The 26315-nt window shown below is 38.2% G+C and overlaps 1 protein-coding gene across 7 annotated transcripts in view; it reads right to left on the bottom strand.

Moving 5' to 3' along the window:
- CTNNA2 (catenin alpha 2) overlaps nucleotides 1-26315 on the bottom strand; it is a 1050678-nt gene that overhangs the window by 86176 nt on the left and 938187 nt on the right. For 6 of the 7 annotated variants that reach the window (XM_045549950.1, XM_045549948.1, XM_045549953.1 and 3 more), the window contains 3 exons: nucleotides 16530-16622; nucleotides 15758-15914; nucleotides 6471-6671 (listed from right to left, as the gene is read on the bottom strand). In XM_045549950.1, coding sequence (XP_045405906.1) covers nucleotides 6471-6671; nucleotides 15758-15914; nucleotides 16530-16622 — 451 coding nt within the window. The remainder of the gene's footprint in view (nucleotides 1-6470; nucleotides 6672-15757; nucleotides 15915-16529; nucleotides 16623-26315) is intronic. The other variant, XM_045549952.1, reaches the window with a different exon arrangement.

Genomic DNA, 26315 nt, shown 5'->3' with positions numbered 1-26315 from the left:
GGCAATTCAGGAAAAAACTGAGTCCCAGAAGCATTACCTAATTTATTTACGGTCACAGCTACTTGGCAGCAGTCAAGAAATTGTGTTCTTCTGAGTTCTAACCTGGTTTTGTACTACTGTGTTGTACTGGCCTGATGTACCCATTAGGCTTCCAGTTTAGATGCTTTCTATTTGCTGATGCTCTTACATTTTCTAGGCAAAATATATAGAAATGATGTAAAAAGCTTCTCTTATTCTTATAAGATTTTAGGTTACAAACTATAGAAGTAAAAATTATACTACTGGTTTGGCCCTCATGTTCCCCAAAATAATGGAATTTTAATCTCTGCATACACAGTGCTCAACAACATTGAACCTCCATTTCAATATGTTCTTTTTTTTTGTTACAAGGGGTCTACTGTCCCCCTCTGAAGAAATGTCTGGCAGAATCTCAAAGCTCTCTCAACCTAATTATGTTCACATTGCCTCAAATTTGCAATAGCTATCAAATTTACAAAAATGACATTTCAATATAAATCGTTCAGTGAAGAATGAGCTTACTCTATGTAAACCCAAATATGATATCACTCAAAGTACTTTTGCCCTCCTCAGCCTTCTGCAGCAACCTGACTTTGTAAATGAGATCTATGAGGATGGGTCTCCTCAAGCGTGTACTTACTACCAAGCTGTTGGCAATTTGTTATAATTCAGGTTTTATTGAAGAGCCCATCAAATATGTCATGTAAATATTTAATGGGTCTGCTGTAGGTCTAATTTATTGTGTTTCCATCAGCCTGGATTAATTTTATAAAAAAAATAAATAGGTAAATTTTTATATAATGCTGCCTTATAATCTTAGCATACTAATAATCCACAAAATTTTCTTCAATTTAACTCAGCATTCATATCAAGATGAAAAGCACTTTTATGCAAAGTACTGTCTTTACTGAGGAAAGAAAATAATTCATGGAAAATAAAGCACAGACAATTTTGGCACTCTTTGGATATCTCTCGATTTTATATCCACTCAGCAGAGGCAGCTAGGTGGTACAGTGGGATCTCCCTACAGCAACCCCACCCCTGCAGCCATTCGCATGTCTAAATAGGGCTGGCCTATGTTTGTAAACACTGTCAGCAGCAACATCTGGTTTAGTCAAGGCTTTTTGCCCTTTTACAGATTCTTCTTTGTAACATACTCCCACCCCACTCCCTTCCCCGTATGTAAAATGGAGTACGTGGGCTCCATTTACCCTGGTCAATCTGGTCTCCATTGGGGGATATTACTTTACCTTAGGGCAGTGGAGCTCAGTGGCTATTGCTTTGCCCACTCTGTTTCTCACTGCCCCCTGCCCCCAAGGATATCTTGCAATGTCTGGAGACATTTTTGGTTGTCACAGCTTGGTGTAAGAGAGGGAGGAAATACTATGAACATCTAGTGAGTGAAGGCCAGGGATGCTGCTAAGCATCGTATAATGGACAGAACAGCCCCACTCCCCGACTCTCCCCAAGAAAGAAATACTCAGACCAAAGGGTCAATAATGCGGAGGTTTATAACTTCTGACTTAGGGTCTTGAATCTAACAACTTGGCGCAGGGTGTTTATGGGGGAGGGGACAGGAAATTGGGCAGAACCTAGTAGGTGAGGCAAGGCAAAAAAAAAAAAAACACTACATGACATTTTGCCTCCTGTTTCCTCATGTTTCCTCTTGGCATCCTCTGCGTCTTGTCTACTGCCCCTCTCTTATCACCCCAAAATAAAATGTACTCCCAGGAGAAAATTTGATAAGCATATAGAAAAGTAACCAATTCAGCGTGGCTCTAATATATACATATATACATTTTTAATAAGAAAAACTCCCAAACAGACATTTGAGCACTAGTGATATGCTCAACACTCTTTATTTTGAGGACATATGTCTCTTTAGCACAGCCAAACACTGACACTGGAATTAATTCATTTTAGAGAATATACATAGCCAATACAACTTTGTACAATCATAATCACAGAACTGATCCTGTGGTCTTCCTCAAACTCCATGTGTCTAGTCTGTGTAAGAACATTTCCCAGCAATTTTAATTACCAATCAGTGAGTTAACAGCTAAAGTTTTTTCTTTCATTTCTTTGGGAACCTCTCTAGGTATTCATAAAGAAAGAACATCATTCCTGTTTAAGAAAGAAAAGATCAACTGTGGACAGAAACAAGAGAAGTTATACACCTTTGTATGTTCTAGTTCCTACCTCACTAACATCCACTTTTCCTTGGCATGTATTCCTATGTTTTCTGCTATAGTTGTATATAAACTGTCTATTTCAATCTCTACCTGGTTATCTTTCCTAGTTACCCTTTATAGGTCTTGAAACCAGAGTCTAAATGTCTTGCTTATCTACTCAGTTAAGAATTGGATGTGGACATCAAAATAAGAAAGATACCTTTAGTTAAGTCTCCAAAGTGCCCAATAACTGGGCAAGGAAGAGCTGGGAGAATTTTCCAAGCTCTAAACACAGAAGAGCAAAATCTTAATCAGCAACAACAATCCAGGATGAGTGACTGTTTCATTGATTTTTTTTTTTTTTTTTTTTTGCAGAAAGCTCAACCAGAAAACTATTTACATTTCAAGACTTTGTGTGAAAACTATGTTAAAATATTGCAATCAACTAAGCAACTGTCATTGCCTTTAGATTCTGACCCAATGGGCACAACTTCTATCATTAAATCAGCCCAAGATACAATACAAAAAATCTAAAACATCTTTTGAACTGTGTCTAACTTTGTGAAACAATGTCACATGTAAATTAGCAATATGCTCTGTATCTTTCATCTATCTCAATTGTTGTTCCAGCCAGTCATTAGCAGATAGGAGTTGAGAGTCCTATCTCCAGGTCTTCTGATACTCTTTAACCAGCATCAGACCCAAGCGAGTGCTACTCTGTGTCAGTAGCAGCACCACTTCTGACACACAGCTGAGACTTTGTGCAAGAATAGAGCTATGGTTTTCCACTCTTTTTTAAGTCCTCTGCTATTTCCTTCCTCAGTGTTTTGTAATTTTCTCTGCAGAGGTCTTTTACCTCCTTAGTTAAATACACTCCTAGGCATTTTATTTTCTTTGTTTCTATTGTGAAGGGTATTGAGTCTTTCATTTGGTTCTCAGTTTGACTGTTGTTGATGTATAGGAATGCTACTGATTTCTGTACATTGATTTTGTGACCTGAGACTTTGCGGAATTTGTTTATCAATTCCAGTAGTCTCATGGCAGAACCATACTATGCTCGTGGGTCAGCAGAATCAACAGTTAAAATATCTATACTACCCAAAGCAATCTACAGATTCAATGCAATCCCTATTAAAATGCCAACATCATTTTTTGCAGATCTAGAAAAAATAATTCTACATTTCATATGGAACCAGAGTAGACACCGTATAACAAAAGCAATCTTAAGCAAAAAGAACAAATTGGGAGGCATCAATTTACCAGACTTCAAGCTATACTACAAGGCTATAGTAACTAAAATAGCATGGTACTGGCACAAGAACAGAGTCATAGACCAATGGAACAGAACTGAGAACTCAGATATAAAACCATCCTCATATAGCCATCTGATCTTGGACAAAGCAGCCAAAAACATACACTGGGGAAAAGAATCCTTATTCAATAAATGGTGCTGGAAAAATTAGATAGCCGTACGTAGAAGACTGAAACAGGATCCTCATCTCTCACCTCTCACAAAAATCAACTCATGGTGGATAACAGACTTAAACCTAAGGCATAAAACTATAAGAATTCTAGAAGAAAATGTTGGAAAAACTATTATAGACATTGGCCTAGGCAAAGAATTTATCAAGAAGACCCCAAAGGCAATCACAGCAACAACAAAAATAAATAAATGGGACCTGATCAAATTAAAAAGCTTCGGCACAGCCAAGGAAACTATCAAGAGAGCAAACAGACAACCTACAGAATGGGAGAAAATACTTGCATGTTACCCATCCAATAAAGGGCTGATAACTAGAATCCATATAGAACTCAGGGAAATCAGCAAGAAAAAAATCAAACAACCCTATCAAAAAGTGGGCAAAGGACACAAACAGAAACTTTTCAAAAGAAAACAGACTAATGGCTGACAAACACATGAAAAAATGCTCAGCATCTCTAATTATCAGGGAAATACAAATCAAAACCACAAGGAGATATCACTTATCTCCAGTGAGAATGGACTTTATCAAAAAGTCCCAAAACAATACATGCTGGCATGGATGTGGAGAGCTGGGAACACTCCTACACTACTGGTGGGACAGCAAACTAGTACAAACTGTGGAAAGCAATATGGAGATACCTCAAAGAGATACAAGCAGATCTACTATTTGATCCAGCAATCCCATTACTGGGCATCTACCCAAAAGAACAAAAGACATTCTATAAAAAAGACATCTGCACTAGAATGTTTATAGCAGCACAATTCACAATTGCAAAGATGTGGAAACAACCCAAGTGCCCATCAATACATGAGTGAATTAATAAAATGTGGTATATGTATACCATGGAGTTCTACTTAGCCACGAAAAACAATGGTGATCTAGCACCTCTTGTATTATTCTGGATGGAGCTGGAGCCCATTCTATTAAGTGAAGTATCACAAGAATGGAAAAACAAGTACATGTACTTATCATCAAGCTGGTATTAACTGATTTAACTGATTTAACTGACCAACACTTAAGTGCATAAATAGTAGTAACACTCATTGGGTGTCAGGCAGGTGACACAGAGGAGGAAGGGATGGGTATATTCACACCTAATGGGTGCAGTGTGCTCTGCCTGGGGGTGGACATTCTTGAAGCTCTGACTCAGGTGAGGCAAAGGCAATATATGTAAGCTAAGCATTTGTACCCCCATAATATCCTGAAAGAAAAATAAAATTAAGAAAAACGAATAGAGTTATGGGCCAGGAGCTGAGAGCCACAAAAATGTAAGATAGTTTCCTTAAAGGTTAAACAAAAAAAAAAAAAAAAAAAGAAATCCTTAATTTGGAGAGTAACATGTTTTTTCTAACTCTTCTTCCAAGTGAAGAAAAAAAATATCGTATGGCTTGCTTTGTGTCTGTTCTGTTGAATGCAAAGGGCAAACCTACTTGAACAACAACAATAAAAAAAAAAATCATGCGGAATCTCAGCTAATTAAAATGCAGATATATATATTTTATTATTATTATTTCTAAGTCTGTAAGGATCCCTTAAAGCCATAATCTCTAGATGTTAAGACTATAGTATTCTTATTCCTTTTCTGCTTATATTTTAGAGAGAATGACTAAAGCCTGTGTTTATAAGTCGTTTGTTTTTTTTTTTTTTCCTTGCTATTCTGGGCTAACAAATATCTACAGAAGTCTTTATAAATTATCTTTTCTCTGTAGAAAGAAACATATTTCTACTAACATGTCTTATCCTGCAGAACTTGGAACACTGTGATATCTGACCTTTCAGAGATATCTATTTTTAAAATGCCTAGTGGCGTTCAAAGTTCACGTGCAAGCCTGAGAAGACCCATGTTGGGGTTTAAGGAGAGAGGCCCTTCTGTGCATACACACAATCCAATTCATTATATATTAATAACCCCATCCAACATGGACTTAAATTTTCTCTTTCTCTATCCTAGTCTTCTCTCCTTGCCTGAATTACTTATCTGGTTTCATATATACAAATATAAAAGGCACAAGGAAATTAAGAAAGCATCTGAAGCCAAAAATATTCTTCAAGAGCATAAACTACTAAAAAGCCAGTCTTTGACACACTCTGCAAAGTTGTGTATTGTTCTATTAACTCAGTGCAAGTAAGTTTTTTTCTATCCCAATGCACCCGAGAGCTCTGACAGGCTCCCATAAGTAATCGGGTCTCGCCACAGCAGAGAGTCCCCAGTGGGCAGCCGCACAGCCCTGAAGGAGGACACATAAAGCTTCCCTAGAAGGAAAGGGAGTCTGCTAAAATCTAACTCTTTTTCAGCAGCCACCTCCTTTCTTTTAGCACTTCATATTCATACACCACCGAGAGACTTTATGCTTCCTACTGGCTATACAGAATTCTTCCTCTCAAGCAACGAAAGGTGTAATGATTTTTAAGTTCCAGATTACAAGTTCCTATCACATCTGCATTATTTTCTAGCCTTGGGACTTGATCCAGTCTCTTAGCTGATTCAAATCTCTATTTTCTCATCTGTAATTGAAGATAATAAAAATTTCTCTGCCTAATTCATAAAGTCCTTGTGAAAATCAAATAATATTATATGAAAACTATAAATATATACATGAAAAGCAATAAAATTGTCATTCTAAAATTATTCAAATTCAAACTCAAGAAACAGAACATGTAAGTATACCACCTCTTTCATGATTACATGCAATTTAAAAGTATAAAAGACTATAGAGAAAAGGGAAACAGGTTTACTCAACATCTGGAAATTAATCATGGCATTAGCATTCTGGCCAGATCTAATATCCATGCTTACCTGTCTCAGAAAGCAATTTTGTAGCTTCCAGCACTTTCTCAGTATAAACCCCAGCTTCATAGTTCTCCATCTCAGCATTGATGATGTGTATGACTCGAGCTGCCCGGCCCCTGATGGCTCCCGCAGTCCGATCCAGAGTGTCCACATCCCCCTCTTGGAGGGCTATCACACACTTGTTCACATCCTCCAAGATGTGGTTTTCTATGGAAAGGACACATGTGCATTTAGATAACTTTACAGCACTCAGAACTTAACCATCCTATCATTGATTCATCAACTATCACAAGCCCTTGCCTTGCTCAGCACAATATACAGCTAGTAATATTGAAGTGGTACTTAAAGGATATATTAATAGTTAATAATTATGATAGTGATTCTTAAATTTGAGCATCAGTTAGCATCACACAGATTGCTGGGTGTCATTCCTAGTTTCTGATTCAGTAGGTCTGAGTTGGGGCCCAAGAAACTGAGTTTCTGCCAAGTTCTCAGGTGATACTAATTGCTGTTGATTTGGGACATTTTGAGGACCACTGACTTAAAGAACATCCCTCCACCTTTGTTCCAAAGTTTGAGACTTACTACATGAGATTGTCTTTTAGGAGTTCTTGTGACAGATAGCACAAAGTCAATCTGACCGAGTAAAATCATTTCTAAACATGACCAGAGTCAATGCTTTGTGTGCATGTTTGTTTAATAATGTTTTTATCAAGGAAACATTTAAGGGAAAGTACAGAATGAACAATTATCACCCAGTTAGTCTTTAAAAGTCATGTCATGTCATAAGAAAATCACAGAATTTCCCACAATTAAAATACAATCTGGTTTTATGGCTGGTTCCTCAGATCAGAGTCAAAGTCAGCATCACTCTCATGTCATTGCCCAACCCGAAGTAGAAACCAAGCAGGCAGGAGGGGAGGCTCCATTCTCTACTGACAGAGAAAACAGAGGATCTGGTCCCTTATAGTCTACCAAGCACACAATTTTGTATTTCCCACATCCAATGTGAGATCTGTAATTATGTTCCTTGAACAGTCTTTAGAAGCAGAATTCTAAGGAAATGTTCAAAAAGTTTAGTGCTCTATGGAAAGAGGAACAGAACTTGAGTTGAAAATACACAAACTGTACAGGACTGAATGTTTGTGTCTCCCCAAAATTTATATTTTGAAATCCTAACTCCCGAAGTGAAGATATTAAGAGGTGGGGACTTTGGGAAGTGATTAGGTAATGGGCAGAACTCTAATGAATGAGATTAATGCCCTTAATAAAAGAGACCCCAGAGATCCCTCACTCCTTCTGCCATGTGAAATTAAAGTGAGAAGACTATGAGGAAGTGGGCCCTTACCAGTACCTTTATCTTAGATTTCCCAGCCTCTAATACCAGTAGAAATAAATTTCCATTGATGATAAGCAACCCAGATTATGATTTTAAGTGGCCCAAATACGTTAAGATATAAACACATATAAACATATATCCTTTAATAAATATAATAGCACAAGTTTAAAAATAGCCTTAAGTAATCCACAAACCTTTTAAAATTATAACTGCCAAATTCAATGAATAATGTATAAGAGATTAAAATATATTATTACCCCTTTAGGAAGTTTTTAGAGCTAGTTCTAGTTTTAAAGTTCCAAAAGAAGGAAAGGTGGGGAGGGTACCCAGAAAATCCCAGTCATCATTAGGGATCTCTCTTTCATTAAACAAAGCACTCAGAGGAAATATTTGTTCTTTTAGGACATTGGGTAAAAAAAAAAATCACTAAGTATAATTGACTTTTCAAAAAGAATACCCATGTTGACCTTATAAGCCATTATGAATTACTGATTTTTATACTGTCTAGTTCTTTATTTCAACTATAAATTAGAATAAACAATGAAATAAAGTAGAATAATAAAATGTTTAAGTTTTAGTATTCAGATTTCTTAAACTCAGAAAGTAGTACTTCCTAAATGTTAATATTTTCTAGAATGAAATAGAAAAAATAAAACAGATGTGAAAATATAGATTTATGAAGTTTTCATTTTGGTTAAGGAAGCTCTGAAAACCATCTATTTCCTTGAATGAAACTTGGTATGGGATCTCAGATATGAAAGTTTGACTCAGATAAGCCTCTCTCTTACTGCCCTGCTTGATTTCTCGAGATAATTAAAATGTGTCCTGGTTCCTGAAAGAGCGTGACTGGAAGGGTCTTCGTGTCAAAAACATGGGTTCAGCTGCTATTTTGTTTGAATTACATAGCAGTATAATGCATAATTACTATTTTTCCGTGCATAGTTTAAAGATGGTATTTGAGTTGAATGCAAAAGAGAAATCTGTTAATTACATTAGATAGTGATAGCAATTTCTCTGAAGTTAATAAAAACTTTTAAGGAGTTCTTAAAAGCCCATTCATGACCCAATGTATTAAAATGAAATGATATGGTTTAAAAAAAAAATTCTAGAAATTGTATATTTCCCAAAGTGAAATATACGATTTAATTAAGAGGCCCCAAGAAAGATATGTTTTTATAGCTATAAGTATACCTATTTGAAGGAAACCAACATAGGCCAAAAATCTATAATAACAAAAACACTGTTTTTAATTAGTCCAATCAACTAATTTGTTAAATGGTTAGTGGGGCTAATTAGATTGTGTGAATAAAGTATCAGTTTTACAATTTACTGACTAATTCTTATGAATTTTTTAAGTGTTAAGATACAGTCACGCACTGCATAACATTTCAGTCCACAACAGACCACATATATGACTGGTAGTCCCATAAGCTTATAGAACTATAGTTTTGTTATAACCTTTTTATATTTAGATATACAAATACCATCGTGTTTCAATTGCCTACAGCATTCAGTACAGTAACATGCTGTATAAGTGTATAGCCTAAGAGCAATAGGCTGTACCATATAGCCTAGGTATGCAGTAGGCCATACCATCTAGGTTTGTGCAAGTACACTGTATAGTGTTCATACAACAAAGTCACCTAATGACTCATTTCTCAAAACATATCTCTGTTAAGCGACACATGACTATAGTTTACTCAGTGATTCCTAACTTTCCCTAATTAAGGTCCCTTTCTATGGACAAATGAATCACAATTCCCTGATAGTAGTTACACTGATGAATGGAGTATACATGTAAAAGCTACTACGATTCATAATGTTTTAAAATAGAGTTGTATTTTATTAGATACCAACAATGTACAGGCATGTCTTGTTTTATTGTCCTTCACTTTATTGCACTTCAGATTTTTTTTAACTAAATTGAAAATTTGTGGCAATCCTGCATCCAGCAAGTCTATTGGTGCCATTTTTATGGGAGCATATGTTCACTTCATGTATCTGTGTCACATTTTGATAATTCTAATATTTCAAATTTTTTATTGTTATATCTGTTATGGTTATCTGTAATCAATGATCTTTGTTACTATTTTAATTGTTTTGGGGAGCCACAAGCCATGTACCTATAAAGTGGTATAATTAATAAAAGTTGTGCATGTTCTAACTACTCCACCAACAGGCTCTTCCCTTGTTTCTCACTCTTCTTCTTGGGCCTCCCTGTTCCCTGAGACACAACAATATTGAAATAAGGCCAATTAATAACCCTACAATGGCCTGTAAGTGTTCAAGAAAGAGTAGCACACCTCTCACTTTACATCAAAATCTAGAAATGATTACACTTAGGGAGAAGGCATGTTACAAGTCAAGAGAAGCCAAAAGCTAGCCTTCTTTTGATAAACAGACAAGTTGTGAATGCAATGGAAACATTCTTGAAGCAAATTAAAAGTACTACTACAGTGAACACACCAATAATATGAAAGTGAAACAGTCTTACTACTGATATGGAGAAAACTTTAGTGATCTGGATAGAAGATCAAACCATCCACAACATTCCCTTAAGCCAAAGGCTAATCCAGGGCAAGGCCCTAACTCTCTTCAATTCTAAGAAGGCTGAGAGAGGTGAGGAAGCTACAGAAGAAAAGCTTGAAGCTAGCAGAGATTGGTTCATGAAGTTTAAGGAAAGAAGCCATCTTCATAACATAAAAATACAAGACGAAGCAGCAAATGCTGATGTAGAAGTCAGGGAAATTACCTAGAAGATCTAGCTAACATCACTGATGAAGGTGGTTACATTAAACAACAGATTTTTGATGTATACAAAATAGCATTTTATTGTAAGAGGATGCCATCTAGGACTTTCATAGCTAAAGAGAAGAACTTAATGACCGGTTTCACAGCTTTAAGAGACAGACTGACTCTCTTGCTAGGGGTCAGCACAGCTGGCGAATTTAAGTTGAAGCCAGGGCTCATTTACCATTCTGAAAATCCTAGGGCTCTTCACAGTTATGCGAAATCTACTGCCTGTGCTCAATATATGGAGCAACGAAGCCTGGATGACAGCACATCTGTTTATAGCACGGTTTAGTTAATATTTCAAGTCCACTGTTGAGACCTACTTCTCAGAAAATTAAAAAAAAAAAAAAAAGACTTCTTTTAAAATATTACTGCTCATTGACAATGCAGCTGGCCACCCCTTACCCAAGAGCTCTGAAGGAGATATACAGGGAGATTAACATTTTCATGCCTGCTAACAAAATATTCTTTCTCCAGCACATGAATCAAGAAGTAATTTTGATGTTCAGATCTTATTTGGAAAATACATTTCATAATGCGATAGCTGAAATAGGTAGTGATTCTTCTGATGGATCAGGGCAAAGTAAACTGAAAACCTTCTGGGAAGAATTCATCATTCGATGCCATTAAGAACATCCATGATTGATTCATGGGAAGAGGTCAAAATATCCACAGTAAGTGGAGTCTGGAGGAGGTTGACACCAATCCTCACAAATAACATTGAGGAGTTCAAGAATTCAGTGAAGTAACTGAAGATGGGGTAGAAGTAGCAAGAAAACTAGAATTAGAAGTGAAGCCTCAGGATGTGAAGAAACTGCTGCAATCTCGTGGTAAAACTGGAGCAAATGAGTTGTTTCTTAGGGTTGAGCAAAGAAAGTAGTTTCTTGAGATGGAATTTACTTCTGGTGAAGATGCTAGGAACACTGTTGAAATGACAAGGGATTTAGAATATTATGAAAACTTAGTTGGTAAAGCAGCAGCAGGCTTTGAGAGGATTGACTCCAATTTTAAAAAAAGTTCTACCGTGGGTAAAATGCTATCAAACAGCCTCATGTGCTATAAGAGAAATCTTTTGTGAAAGGAAGAATCAATCAATATGGCAAAATTGATTGTTCTCGTATTTTAAGAAATTGCCACAGCCACCCCAACCTTTAGCAACCACCATCCCGATCAGTCACAGCACCATCTACATGGAGGCACAACCCTCCAACAACAAAAAGATTATGATTCACTGAAGGGTCAGGATGATTGCTATTTTTTAGTAGTAATGTATTTTTAATTAAGTTATGTACATTGTTTTTTTAAGACATACTACTGCACACTTAAGAGACTACGGGATAGTGTAAACATAACATTTACATGTACTGAGAAACCAAAAAATTTGTTTGGTGGGCTTCTTTGCCACATGGGTTTCCTTACAGTGGTTTGGAACCAAACCTGTAATATCTGTGAGGTATGCCTGTATTTGACAGAGAGCTGTACCTATCCATGTAGACATGAACATGGACTTTATGTCAAATGACTATGTATTTGGTGTATATATGGATTTCTGGACCCCTGGTGATAACAACTCCCTTCCTACTCCCTCTGCACATTCAGGTCTGGGGCCTATAGTCAGGAAGCACACTGGGCTAGTATATCTCAAGAAGAGCAGTTAATTATTTGAAGCAGAATCCACATCTGTTTCATACTTGCACTCCTGACAATGTCATACAGACAACAGGCAATCAAAGAAGAGACAGTGAATGAACGTTCATTGAAAAGGGGTAATCAATGACATTTCTACTTTATGGTATTTTGAAGAGAAAGAACTCATGAAGTAAGGAGATACAGGAATGCCACTCCACCTAGAAAAGGATAGAGGCAAAGGTAGTAATAAAAGGCACATGTATTCCAGAGATCATGCCATTGCTGGGAAAAATTGCCCAGGTACTTAGGATGGCACACTCTGATATAAGTGTATCAAAGGTGGTATTTAATCATAAAATATTTGCAACTTATTTTGTGATAAACATCCTTAAGTTTTTGCAACATTACTATTTAAGATGTAATTTTAAGAATGAATGATGATCAAACTACTTGGTAATTATGAACTGTAAGGCTATAGTTTCTAGATTCAAACAACTTCATTCTGTGAAATTTTAAAATAATTTAAGACTACAGAGTTAAAAAAAAAAAAAAAAGGCAAACCAAACAAAACTCCTGGATATTATGGGATGAAGGTAATAGCTTTTTTAGATCTTAGACTTCTGTTTTGTGAGCCAAACCCAAGAATTAAACTGTCACATGATTAATGCCAAGAGGCTCATTTTGAAACACTATTAAAAATTGTAGTTTTTGCACAGTAGGAAAAGTTTAAATGTTCTAACACAGCCATTTCACTTTTTTATGATCACAGGCCACATCTGAAAATTGGTTTTGCTCCTGTAATGTTAATCGCTAGCATCATTGCTCCCCAAACTTGTTGCATTTCATATGGACACATTAAACATTCAGATACACAAGTTCAGGTAGCATAAAAAAATACTACAGTCTTTTAAAAACAAAGATCTGTTTTTATTGTTTTTTAGATAGAGTTTCCTGCCAGAATAAATATTCTTCTAAGAAGAAACTGATATATAAAATGCCATTAATGTCATTCCAAAATATCTCCTGGGCCAAACTTGCAATTTACTGACACAAATGTTTGGCTCCATCTCAGAGAGAAGATGAGAAGTAGTTTCCCCAACTATTGGGCTGTGTCCACAGTCTACCAGCAGGACAGAGTGGGCTGTGTCATTATTTGTCAAACCCTGTCTGTGGAAAGGTGCCTGCTGCCTCTGTCAAGTCCAAAGGCATGCTCCAGCAGGCCCTGCCAAGCTGGCTCCCTGACAGTGCCTGTTCATTCTCCTGTGATGGCATGCCACGGCACTTGTACCACTGGGGTTGGACCGCATGGTGTTATCAGTGGAAGCCAAAGCCTTTTCTCATTGCTGGTAGTAATGAGATGCACAAAGGAATAGCAGGGAGAAGGGGAGCAAAGAGGCAGGTCTGGGGGGAAGAGAATTAAGACAAGCTTTGCACTATTGAGAAAGTCTGAGTTAAGACCTCCCCACCTTGCTTCTCCTCAACCTCATAAATTGTGGTACATGCATTTAAAAAGAAAAAAAAGAGGGTAAGTTTTAAGTTCTAAAATGATTCCTCACTGGAAAAGGCAATATATGCGTATTTCCTATTTATTTGTAGGTAGAAGGGGATGCAGAAGACTTCCAGGGGCTGTCAGGATCACTCTGTGGGATCTGAGATGGAATGAGAAGGGCTCCTACCTCTTTTGGAAGGCACCATGTTATCCTGGCAAAAACCTACTGGATTCTAGAAAGCCACTTAGTACTAATGGCCACCTTTCTCTTCCCCACTACCCAAATCCCCTACGTGGCTAATCCAAACTATTTCTAAGCACCTATAAGAGATGCATATTTTGAGTATCTTTTACAATGCTAGGACTCAGCTATCAGCAAAACAAACAAACAAAAAAACCCAGGAATGGTAGCACATTGAGGTTTTTCATTAGCCCACCCTTAGATATGAAGATATTTAAATGATAGTTGCTTTGACAAGTCATCAAAATAAAGCACCTTGGGAATAAAAAACAAGACAGGTTTCTGAAAGGGATTAGATTCAAATGAGGATGGGCTGAAATGAAAGTAGAAAGCACCAAAGGAAGTCTCCCTTCTATCCGGACTTATTGAGAACTACAGAGTTTCTGAAAAGAGGATGATCTGGGTTTTAATACTATCTCTACCCAGTTACCTACCCTCTCAATGACTTAGCTTTCTTGAAGGAAGACTTAGGATACTAATACCCCTTTTATAGAAATTCGGTAAGAATTACAGCAAACAGAAGACAGTCAAGTGAATTATAGACACTGCATACACATTAGCTCGTTTTTCCCTTCTGCCTTGTGTTGCCTTCCATCACGGAAAAGTTGGCTTTTCGATTATCCATCAAATCTACAGATTCAACTATGCTGTTCTCAGATAAACCTTAAACACAAGCCCCTGGTGGGAATTCATTGACTGTTTCTTTATTAAAAGAAAGGCTGCAACTAGAAAAATTTTCCAAACATGATGGCTTCCCCCCAGGAATCACTTCCACGCTGTTGCACTCAGAGGCCCTGCCTGCCTGTTTCCCACCAGCAGTGACAAGATCCCTCCCTCTCTGGCTTCAGGCTGCCAAGAACCAGCAGGTCTTCAGGGCTAATGCTGCCTGAGTCGGCAGGTGTGAGTTCTATACACCTGTGAGTAAAATCAACACCTGGCCAATTTGAATTTAAGGGTCACTTGGTTCTTTTAAATGCCTCACAAAGGAGGCTGATGACCTCTCCTCACAAAGATTCTTCCAGGTGAACTACGTCAAATGTGTTTGGTCAAATATGTTTGGAAAAAGGCCCATCAGCTGGCTGGTAGCCCAATATTGAAACAGACTTGATGAGCCCTGCTAAAGGTCAAATTGAATCCGCCAATAATCAAATCTACTAGCATCCTCCAGTCTGGCTTCATTTACAAAGAAAGTTACAATTTCGAGTGATGATTAGTTACATTTTCTTCCACTCATTTCCTTAATACAACTTCATAGACAAGCACTCAAAGCCTCAATAGCTCCCAAGTGCCTTCTAATGGGTTAACTCTGCAGCTTATATTTCTACCTGTCTTATCACAAAACTTCATTTATTGGAAAAATGAGCCACTCAATATAACCAAATTGGAATAACTGATTGCCTATTTTTAAGACCTAAACCATGTCTTGAAAAACCATGTGTGCTGTTGACCTCAGCCAATTAACCAATCCCATATTCCATGGTCCTTTTTTACATGGGGGATTCAGATGTCTCAAAAGGCCATCCTGCTTAAAAATCTCCAAAAACTAAAAAGGAATCTAAGCCACCTTAAAAAATCTGTTCCCCTCCAATGTCTGAGACTTGGTGCCTTGAAATAATGTACGTACTAAAAATAACTTAAGAGGGTGTTATAATCACATTTGTAGAGTTGATTAAAAGCTCAAAGGGACAAGGAAAGCACTAGAAACACAGCCCCATGACATTTGTGAGATATTCCTTATCTCATCCCTCTCACCCCGTTACGCTCCTGCAGCTGCCTTATAAGGAGCTGTTGGTGGTCATTACCTGAGACAGAGAGGAAGTCATCCACCGAGGTGATGTCGTCCACAGCCTCTGTTAGCACTCGGACCTGCTTCTCCCACTGGTCTTTGAAGACGTCCATGTTATCCTGAGCGACTTTGCTCTGTGGCCGGGCGGCCAGAGTGAGAGCAGCATTGATGACCTATTTGTTAGAAACAATCCGGGGACATGATGACTACACTCTTCAAAAGAGGAACAAGCAGGCCAAAGATGATGTGTAAACACCCCGGACCCTGTAGGCTCTACACATGAATGGTTTTCTCAGTGTTCGGAAGGAAAATCAAACACATGGAAGATAAAGTAGGTTTATCAACTACCATTAGTTTTTGTTTGCTTTGCTTCTTTTTAAGATGTAATAATTAGCCTTAAGTTTCCAAAAGTATTTACTGAACAAACCCTATGTACTCAGCACAGATGTGGAAGAAACATAACTCTTGCTTTCCACATGTGCAAGCTCATAATTTAGTTGCTGGGACAAGGTAAATACACAGAGAGCACTGAAATCACAACCTAAAACAAAGAACAAAGTCATTGTGGGTGGAAGAGATAATAACTGCCATAGTAGTTCTGAAAAGACTGGAGTAGTCAGAGATTTTTGAGAGAAGTAGAACTCGAAACAGCCCATAATTGAGGTTTAGCATTTTCCAGGGAGAGGAAAGGGGACAAGGAAAGGAGGGATATGAGGGCTAGAGCATACAGGGTGGTCCCAAGCGTCAGGTCACCAGTGGATGTTTCAAACAAAGTGAATAAGGCTTACCTGAGGACACAGGCTGTCAATCTGGGTGGCTGCCATCCGGACTAATTTCACCCCTTCCTCATTGTTGGAGATGGAACAGGCCAAATTGGCAACCTGTATTGAAGAGGATTTGCATGAAAGTCATGTGGAGGAAAAGGGAAAATAGAGTGTCGCGTGGCCTTCCACCTTCTCTGGAAAGTGTCCCTTCCAGGAGAATGCTTTCACAAATACAACAAGGGCACCCCTTCAGCATTGAAACAAATATTACTTCTTATGCTAATTTAGGCATTTCTGTCAGAAGAGCAGAGTTCTTATAAAAAATTGTTTCAAGATTCTTAACAATATAAAATGATGCATTTTAACTGGGTTGTTTTCAACTGTTTTCCCTCGTAGACTGCCCTGATCTGCCTACACTCTCAAGCCCCCTAAGAGTGAAAAATCCTATGATCTTGGCTGCATCAGAACTCAACTCTGACCAGTGAGAGAAATGCTACAGGCAGTGCTTTCTACTTAAAAGAAACTCACAGTAAGCTGAAAATTACAGTGCTCTGCCCAAGGGATCCCAGATCTGCCTGAAAATGCTAGTCCACAAGTAACCAACCCAAATACTTTTAGGGGCTGGGCAGGTATGAGAAATGTGTAGAAAAGGCTGGTGGTATATGTTCAATAGGCAATGGTGGGGTATATAGTAAAGTAAAACATTCAGGTCTAGTATAAAGACATTTAAATTTGATTTTTTTTAAACGTTACACCAGCCAAAACAGCTGAACCAAATTCAAGTTCCCAGGTCAAATGGTTCAACTTGTGGCATTCCTTGTCTTCAAGGAGTGAGTTGGTAATACAAGGGTAGATTGTCCAAGGTCAACAGCACACAAAGCCACCATCAAAACATGGATCAATCCCATCAGGCTGGTACCCAGAGGACAGGAGAACGGGGATTAGTACAGTCAAAGAGGAAAAAAAGGACAGCAAGGGCTGGGGCAAATAGAGCAAGTGATTGTCAGAGAGAGGAGCCCCAGAGCCCCTCAGCCGCCTGCCCTTTTGATCTTGTTCATCTCTAGTCCCCAAAACCAAGCTGCTTTCCTACGGTGCCTTAATGCCCAAGGAGATTAAAATGGGCTACCCATGTTCATAGTTCCTAGAGTGGAATAAACCTTGGTTAGGCAAAATGAAGTCATGGGGAGAGTACAGAACTGGAGATCTGAGGCCCAACCACTAACCAGCTATGTAAGTCATTTCATGTTTGGAGGACTGCTACTTATCAGCAAAATGAGGCAGGTTGATGGTGATAGTAAGGATATTTTTAAGATAACTTCAATACATCATTAGTGTGAAAAATACTGTTTTGAAACTTTTAAGGAAGATGAAGGATGCATTATGCCTATTACAGTGAGAATGTGTAGGAGAAATTACAGCTGAATTGAGTTCTGAACATCATGTAGTTTTCTTATATTTTATAGTTCAACTTTGATTCTTCAGATAATTTTCACTATTTTACTTAGTTTTCAAAGTAAGTGTGAAAAGATATTTGCCTTCTTGGGCCCATTCACAGGAAAGGATACTAAATACCCAGGGGCATGAAGCTGCTTAAAAGCAGAGCAGGGACCAGTAATGCAGGTCTCCTAATTCTTTTTGTTATATCACATTTTCTTCATTCCACATTGATTAATCTTTGTTATATTTATATTATATATTCTAGCACAATTTATACTGCAAGTTCCCAATTCAGTGCATGACACAGAATTGGTGCTTCATAGGTGTTTATTAAATAAATTAAACAATAGCTTTTAAATTTAGAATTTACTGTATACAGTAATTTGGAATGCACCATGGATAAAAGATACTCTCAAAGATATATTGAGTTATACCTTTAATTTGGCTAGACAAATTTTTATCATCGAACAGATATTCACCAACTCTATGCTGTTAAACAATGGTTCCTACATTCTGGTTTGTGCTATGAATTCAGAATGCACTGTCCCCTACACAGAATGGCATGTGACAAAAAAAAAAAAAAAAAAAAATCAGAATAGTATGAGAATTTTCCAGAAAGAAAGATGTAAATATTTAAATTTTTATTTTTTAATCTTCAGTCAAGCTTTTTTTTTTTTACATCTGCTTTTGAATGACCTTTCATTCTAGGAAGTAGTGATAATTTTAGAAGATGACTTTGCTCTTTACTATCCTTGCTTGGTGTGAGAAACTTGAGATCACACTTTCGCAAACAGTGAACAATTGCTAAAGAGTTTAGCACAACAGAACGAAAACTTAAATGCTTCAGGAATCAAGTCTATGGGTAATATTTTCTTGCATGTCTATAAGAAAAGAAAGAAAATACTAGCATGCTCAATGAAATAATGGCTCTAGACTGAGTCCTCATTAGCTGTTAACATGTAAAATTTAAAAAAGCACTAGATATTACGTGCATCCTGAATGAAGAACATAACACTACTTATGAAATATTTTTGCCAAAAATAAAATAAATCCTGGAAAGGATCAGCCCTTATGATCAATTTTCAATTTATAGAAATTCAAGAGACAAAGAAACCTATAAATTAAAATAACATAAATGTAATCATAAAAATCCTGGTGGTGATAAACTGGTGGGGAAAAAGTAGACCTTATTTTTGTCCTGAATAAACTATACTGAACATATACATACAGAAGTATGTAAATAAATGCAAAAATAAAAGTACATTTATGAAATCATCAAGGAAATTTAAATATTGGCTAAACACTGATAATGATATTAAGGAGTTAATATTTTGAAGTGTACTAATGGTACTTTTATTATTTTTTTTTGCGTCCATAGCTTTTAGAGATATGTAATCAAGATGTTTTTAGATAAAATGATATGTTTGGGATTGGCTTCACAATTATCTGGGGTTGGGGAAATGAGTAGAGCTATAGAAAAAAACAAGATTAGTTTATAATTGTTGAAGCTGGGTGATAGCATATGATGTTCATTACACATTCTCTACTTTGAGATATGCTTGAAATTTTCCATAATAAAAAGCATCTTTGGAAAAATAGCAACCACAACCTATTATATCACCAGCTCTGATAAAATACTTTCTTGCATCTGTATGAGTCTTTTGAGAACACAGCATGTATCAGAGAAACCGGAGTGTGGCTTGGAGTTGAGGCTTGCAGACGATGGAAGAATAGCTGCCTGAGCACAGAAGAGGAGTACTCTAACTGGACTCTTGTCAGTCGCAGCTGTAGCTCTCCAGACAGACAGCAGAAGGCAGCAGACAGAAGCCGACCCTGGAGGACTTAGAGCTCAGAAGAGCTGGACTCTTGTACACGGGAATGCCAACCAGTAACTTCCACACAGTGAAAATAAACTTCTCTTTGTGTATCTTTTGAAATGTTTTCTCATCCCTTGTTTAAATGAACTCTGTCATGGCTAGGTCTCATGTGGTAACCTCATCGCCTAACAGAATTTTAGTAGGGGAACAGCGCTAGCCATTCTTGATAACAATAAAGAGCTGGCAACTCTCAATAGTTCTACCATTATTTATTCTCTTTAATTTTCCTGATCCATAAATCCTAAAGTCTGGCAGCCTCTACTCTGCAATGTGTTCCTCCTGTTTAATTCCACTTTAAAATCAGAATTTCATTTACCTTGTATTGTTTTCTGAAACATTCTGAAACTATTTCCAATACGACGCTAAGGATTTCAGTATCTCCAGAGGCAAGCTCACATATTTTAAATTGGTCATGGACTTGATCCAAATCCCTACCTTCCTTTTTTTCCTTTTGGCTTGCCTTTCCCTGCCTTTCACTGGACCTATTGGCACTGTGGTGACTCTGGACATGGTTTTATATATTTTGATTTCTAGAATTCTGTCAGCAAATGATTCTAAGCTTTAGTCTCTGAGGCAGCTCCCCCCATCGACAATGTAGCCTGAAATGCAGCTAACACTTCCACATCAGCCCAAGACAACTGCACAGAGTAGGTATCTGATAATTGATTTTAACTACCTGTTCTTTAACTATAGCTCTGACGTTATAGTATCAGAAGCTCTTTAGTAAAATAAAATGTCCTGTTTTTTAATGCCCATTTATTTTCTCCTGTATGGTTAATTTCACATGCTAAATGGTGGGAGGGGGGATATGCAGAGAGGGAGGGCGAGGTGGACTAGAATTGTTAGAATTTAAAAACATTAATGTGAGCAAAAAAGCAGACAATAGACAATTAACAGATTGCAACCCACAAGACATTGAGCAATACGATTAGATTTGATGGAATTTTGAAACATGCTTGAGTCCACCGAGCAGGTAACATGTATGCAACATACATGCCCGGCTGGCTCTGCCCTCCGCTTTTTCCACTCTTGAATTATTTACAACTTAACTGAGGCAACAGTTCCAGCCTTCCTGGAAGCTTAGAAAGCAATAAAGCGTATCATTAAGCATTAAATTTTGGGCGACTTAGATTGATGTGGGATTTCTGAAAGTGGAATAGGCCATGACTATAGGTGCAGAGCTCACTATATCAAGCTAACTGTACTAATTCCCCATCAACATATTCTGAAAAGAAGGTCTCCTCCATGACTTCTGAGAGCACCACGGATACGGGCAGGTAAAAGCTGAGAAGACTGGACCAGTCTTTATCTCTGACTTAGTATCTTAAGAAACCCAGTTGTCTTGGGGCAAAGGAGCCCAGCAGCCATCACTACATTGTGTGCTGCTGACTATGAGGACTTGGGTTCAAAACCAGACGTAACCAGGACTCCTGGGTGGGGATCAGTAAACACATGATGGAGACGTGAGGTATCCATCTCACAAGATTGCTTTTCTGATTGCCTGTTTGGCACAACTTTCTGGATGCTCAATGATTATATTTTTTGCTCTTCTAGGGCCACACTATAAGCGAGTGAGTAGTTACACTAACAATGTCATTAGCAGGATGACAAGGAAATAAACCAGCAATGGGAACTGATACCAATTCTTCTAAGAAAGTACGATTTTGGCATCTATTCTCTAACTAACCCTTGAATAATCACCCTGGTGGACCAAAACCAGAGTGGCAATATTCCTGTGACACTGATGGGACAACTAAAATTGACAAAATCAAAAACATGAGAAACCATCCTAACAGTAGATCATGACCATTTAAAAATGCAAGATTTTTTAATCACACATATCCCTATCCAGCTTACAGCTACAGATTAACCACACACAGTGGCTGCATGGCTCAGTTTTGTGTGGACACTACCCCAGAAAAATGGCTCTGTCTCAAAATGCCACAGTCTTGCTTGAGCACTTGGAAGAATCACCAAAATGCTTGCAAGGCTGAGCGTCAATTAGATATCAAACACCTCTGCTGATAAAGTATTTAGGCATTTAACTCCAAAATGATATGAGGTGTATCAGAAAAATGAGATTGTTTTCTCCTTTTCGGACCTGGAAATCAAATTATTGTTAATATTTGTGATTCTGTTCAATGCCAGACACCGGCACATATTCAGTGCATTCAATCCCTAAACACTGGATCATTTCATTAATTTTTACAGCTTTAGGTATCATATTGGTGTTTTAAGAAGAGCTTCCTATTGAAATGAAGCAGAATAGTAATTCGAAGGGCCATAAAGCATTTGTCTCCTGTTAATATTTCATCGTTATTGTAAATTTGAAGATAAAATGAACTTATTTACTATTACAAGGGAATTATTTGAATTTATAGTCATGTGGCCATATAAACCACAGAGAGAAGGGATGGTGGCACAAATTTCATGCAAACTGTTACTCTCTATAACCATCATTGCCCTGAAGAGGGCTGTGGTCTCAATTTGCAGGTCTATTTGCTCATCTGTGCTGATATAATTAGTACACAAAAAGGTATTACATATACCCATCTTGTATAGAACCTCAAGGTTCCTCCAGAATACTCCTCCTAGATCACAGATGGAATTTTATAATTCAGTAGAGATGAAATGATACACCTCCCTAAAACCTTTGAGAGGCAAGGCAGAAGGCACTGATATTAAGACAAAGGGATCTAGCCTTAAGACAACAACGGGCTTCCACGGAGGTGGGCACAAGAGTAGAAGTCCAGCCACCTTCGAAACCGGACTTGCGGAGAGCCCAGTCTGGCTCTCCAGAAGTGGCAGGAGTGTGTAGGAGAAGTGGCAGCAGTGTGTCTCTTTTGTGCTGAGGTATTATGGAATCCTTGTAAAATGCAGCTGCCTCACACTGGGGTAAGTTGATCAGCCTGATTAACAGTAACTACAGTGCTGAAGGATGGAGGAGACTTAAATAGCAGGGATAATTTGATCAAGGAAGTATGGTTCAGTAGAGGTCGGCAGCTGGTGGTGACAGAAGGACACTGGGGGACAGGAGGGAGTGAGAAACTTTTTCTTGCTTCTGTTTTAAATGACCTCTCTAACATATCTCACACTCTTGATCATTCTACATATTTTAAATTTTTAAAAAATCATTAATTGGTAAGAGCCTGGGCTTTGGAGCCATGCAGCTCAGGGTTTATGCTCTGACTCTTATTCTTGTAGCTAGGCAAGACGCTTTCCATCTCTGAGCCTCGATTTCCTCCATTATGAAATATAAAAATAAAACAACAGCATCTGCCTCATAACATTGTTATGAAATGAGAAATGGATAGAACAGATAACCCAGCACCCAGTAAGGATTTGACAATTTTTCACAGTATGCTTTTTGTGATACCTATTGAAAAAATATTTTAGTGGCATTATCCATCCAATCACTGATTTATTTAGACATTCACTACATACTGAGTGCCTATATATGCCGGACATTGAAGATAGAAGTTACATATTACTCATACCCTAGAGGAGCTTATGTTGTGGTGAGCATATAGAATTTAACCAAGTAATGTATTTAAAATTTCATGTCAGAAGGGGGCAGAGCAAGATGGCAGAATAGAAACCTCCAGCAATCATCCCTCCCCACAGATACCTAGTTCAACTATCCACCAAAGCAAGTACTTTCAGAAGAACCAAAAGTCAGCTGAGCGATCCTGCTACCTGGTTTTAACAATATATCCAGGAAAAAGACTGAAAAGGGCAGAAAAGACAGTCTTGCATTGCCTATGCCAACTCTCTGCCATCCCCCAGCAGTGCAGCACCAGTATGCTGAGTGGAGGAGACCGAAGTGGTTGTGGGGCTTTGAACTGAAACTCAGGGCAGCCTTAGCACAGGGGGACACAGCACAGGGCAGAGTTTTGCCCATGCCCGTGGAGGGAGCATTTGGACCAGCCCAGCCACAGGGAAATCCTCTCCTCCAAAACCAAAGTTTCTGCTAGCTTACCACAGCTGACAAAAAGCAGCCCGAGTCTTGGACTAAATTTGTAAGTCAGTCAGGACACAAAGCCTGCAGTCCTTGGGGCAATTCTTGCGGCTGTGCTGGCTCAGAGCCAGTGAACTCAAGGTGCACATGACCCAGTGAGAAACCAGCAGCTGCAGCCAAGCCAGTGCCTGTGTTACCCCTCCCCCAACTATAGGCAGCACAGCTCAGGGAGAGACTTTTTCCACTTGTGCAAAGAAAAGGGAAGAGCTCAGAGGACTTTGTTTTGGAACTTGGGTACCAGCTCAAACACCATAAAATAAAGTACCAAGCAGTCTCCTGAAGCCCCCGAGTCCAGGCCTTAATTCCTAGACAGCATTTCTGGACCCCCCCACCCCCCCACCGCGGGCCAGAAGGAAACATGCTGCCTGGAAGGGAAGGACCCAGTCCTGGCAGGATTCATCATCTGCTAAATAAAGAGGCTTTGGGCTTTAAATACACATCAGAGGTAGCCAGGTAACAGTCACCACTGGCTTTGAGTGAGATCGGGATTGCTTCAGGTATGATGGCTATGAGGGTGTGCCAACATCACTCCTCCCCCAATTCAAGCAGCCCAGCACAGAGAGTGAGGGAAGAGAGTGAGGGAAGAGAGTGAGGGACTTTGTCTGCTAATCCAGGGACTTATCCCCTGTCTTACCCAAGTTAACCAAGTCAGTACCACCAGGAGTCTGCAAGAGTCACAGCACTATTGGGCTTTAGTCACCCCCAGTGCATATATGGCTGCAGTGACCAAAGACTTAGACCACAAAACTCAATTCCTTTTGAATATCTGGAAAGACTTCTCAAGGCAGTTCAAACAAGCCCAGACTGTGAAGATTAAAATAAATACCTAACTCTTCAATGCCCAGACATCAATGAGCATCTACAAACATTAAAGAACTTCCAGGAAGACATGACCTCACCAAACAAGCTAAATAAGGTACCAGTATCCAATCCTGGAGTGATGGAGATAGGTGACCTTTCAAAGAATTAAAAATACCTATCGTGAAGAAGCTCAATGAACGTGAAGACAATATAAAGAAGGAGCTTAGAAGCCTATCAGAGATTGAAATAATAAAAAAAATAATCAAGCAGAAATTCCAGAGCTTAGGAATTCAACTGAGAAACTGACATATGCATCAGAGTCTCTCAACAGCAGAACTGACCAAGCAGAAGAAAAAAATAGTAAGCTTAAAGATGGGCTACCTTAAAATACACAATCAGAAGAGAAAAAAGAAAAAAAAAAATGAAGCATGCCTACAAGATCTGGAAAATAGCCTCAAAAGAAGAAACCTAAGAATTGTTGGCCTTAAGGAAGAGGTAGAGAGATTGTGGTAAAAGATTTATTCAAAGAAATAATAACAGAGAACTTTCTAAATCCAGAGAAAGATATCAATATTCAGTTATCAGAAGGTCACAGAACACCAAGCAGATTTAACCCAAAGAAGACTTCCTCAAGGCATTTAATATTCAAGCTCCCAAAAGTCATGGATTTATAAAAAAAATAAAAAAAAAAGGTCCTAAGGGAAGAAAAAAGAAAAAAATAACATAAAAGAGCTCCGATACATCTGTCAGCAGACTGCTCAGTGCTTCTCAGTGGAAACCTTATAGGCCAGTAGAGAGTGGCATGACATATTCAAAGTGCTGAAGGAAAGAATATTAGCCCTAGAATATTACATCCTGAAAAAATATCCTTCAAACATGGAGAAATAAAGACTTTCCCAGGCTGGGTGTGGTGGCTCACGCCTGTAATCCCAGCACTATAGGAGGCCGAGGCGGGCGGATCATTTGAGCTCAGGAGTTCGAGACCAGCCTGAGCAAGAGCAAGACCCCGTCTCTACTAAAAATAGAAAGAAATGATTTGGACAGCAAAAAATATATATATAGAAAAAATTAGCCAGGCATGGTGGCTCATGCCTGTAGTCCCAGCTACTTGGGAGGCTGAGGCACGAGGATCACTTGAGCCCAGGAGTTTGAGGTTGCTGTGAGCAAGGCTGACGCCATGGCACTCACTCTAGCCCAGGCAACAGAGTGAGACTTTGTCTCAAAAAAAAAAAAAAAAAAAAAAAAAAAAAAAAAGACTTTCCCAGACAAACAAAACCTGAGGGATTTCATCAACTCCAGACCTATCCTACAAGAAATGCTAAAAGAAGTTCTTCAATCTGAAAGAAAAGGATGTTAATGAACAATAAGAAATCATCTGAAAGGGACAACTCATTATTAACAGTAAGGACACAAATACGGAATATTCTAGTGCTGTAATCATGATTATATAAACCATTTGTATCTTGAGTTGGAAGACTAAATGATAAAACCTATCAAAATAACAACTTTTTAGGAGATAGTATAAAATATATGGATAGAAACAACAGAAAGTTAAAATGTGGGGGAGGATGGAATTAAAGGGTAGAATCTGTTAGATTTCTCATTGCATGTTTATTTGCTTATTTGTAAGCAGGGTTGTCATATGTTTAAAATAATTGGTTAGAAGATTTCTTTGCA

The sequence above is a fragment of the Lemur catta genome, chromosome 4 (assembly GCF_020740605.2).
Source record: "Lemur catta isolate mLemCat1 chromosome 4, mLemCat1.pri, whole genome shotgun sequence".
Classification (NCBI taxonomy): domain Eukaryota; kingdom Metazoa; phylum Chordata; class Mammalia; order Primates; family Lemuridae; genus Lemur; species Lemur catta.
This window is presented reverse-complemented; position numbering and strand designations above follow the sequence as displayed.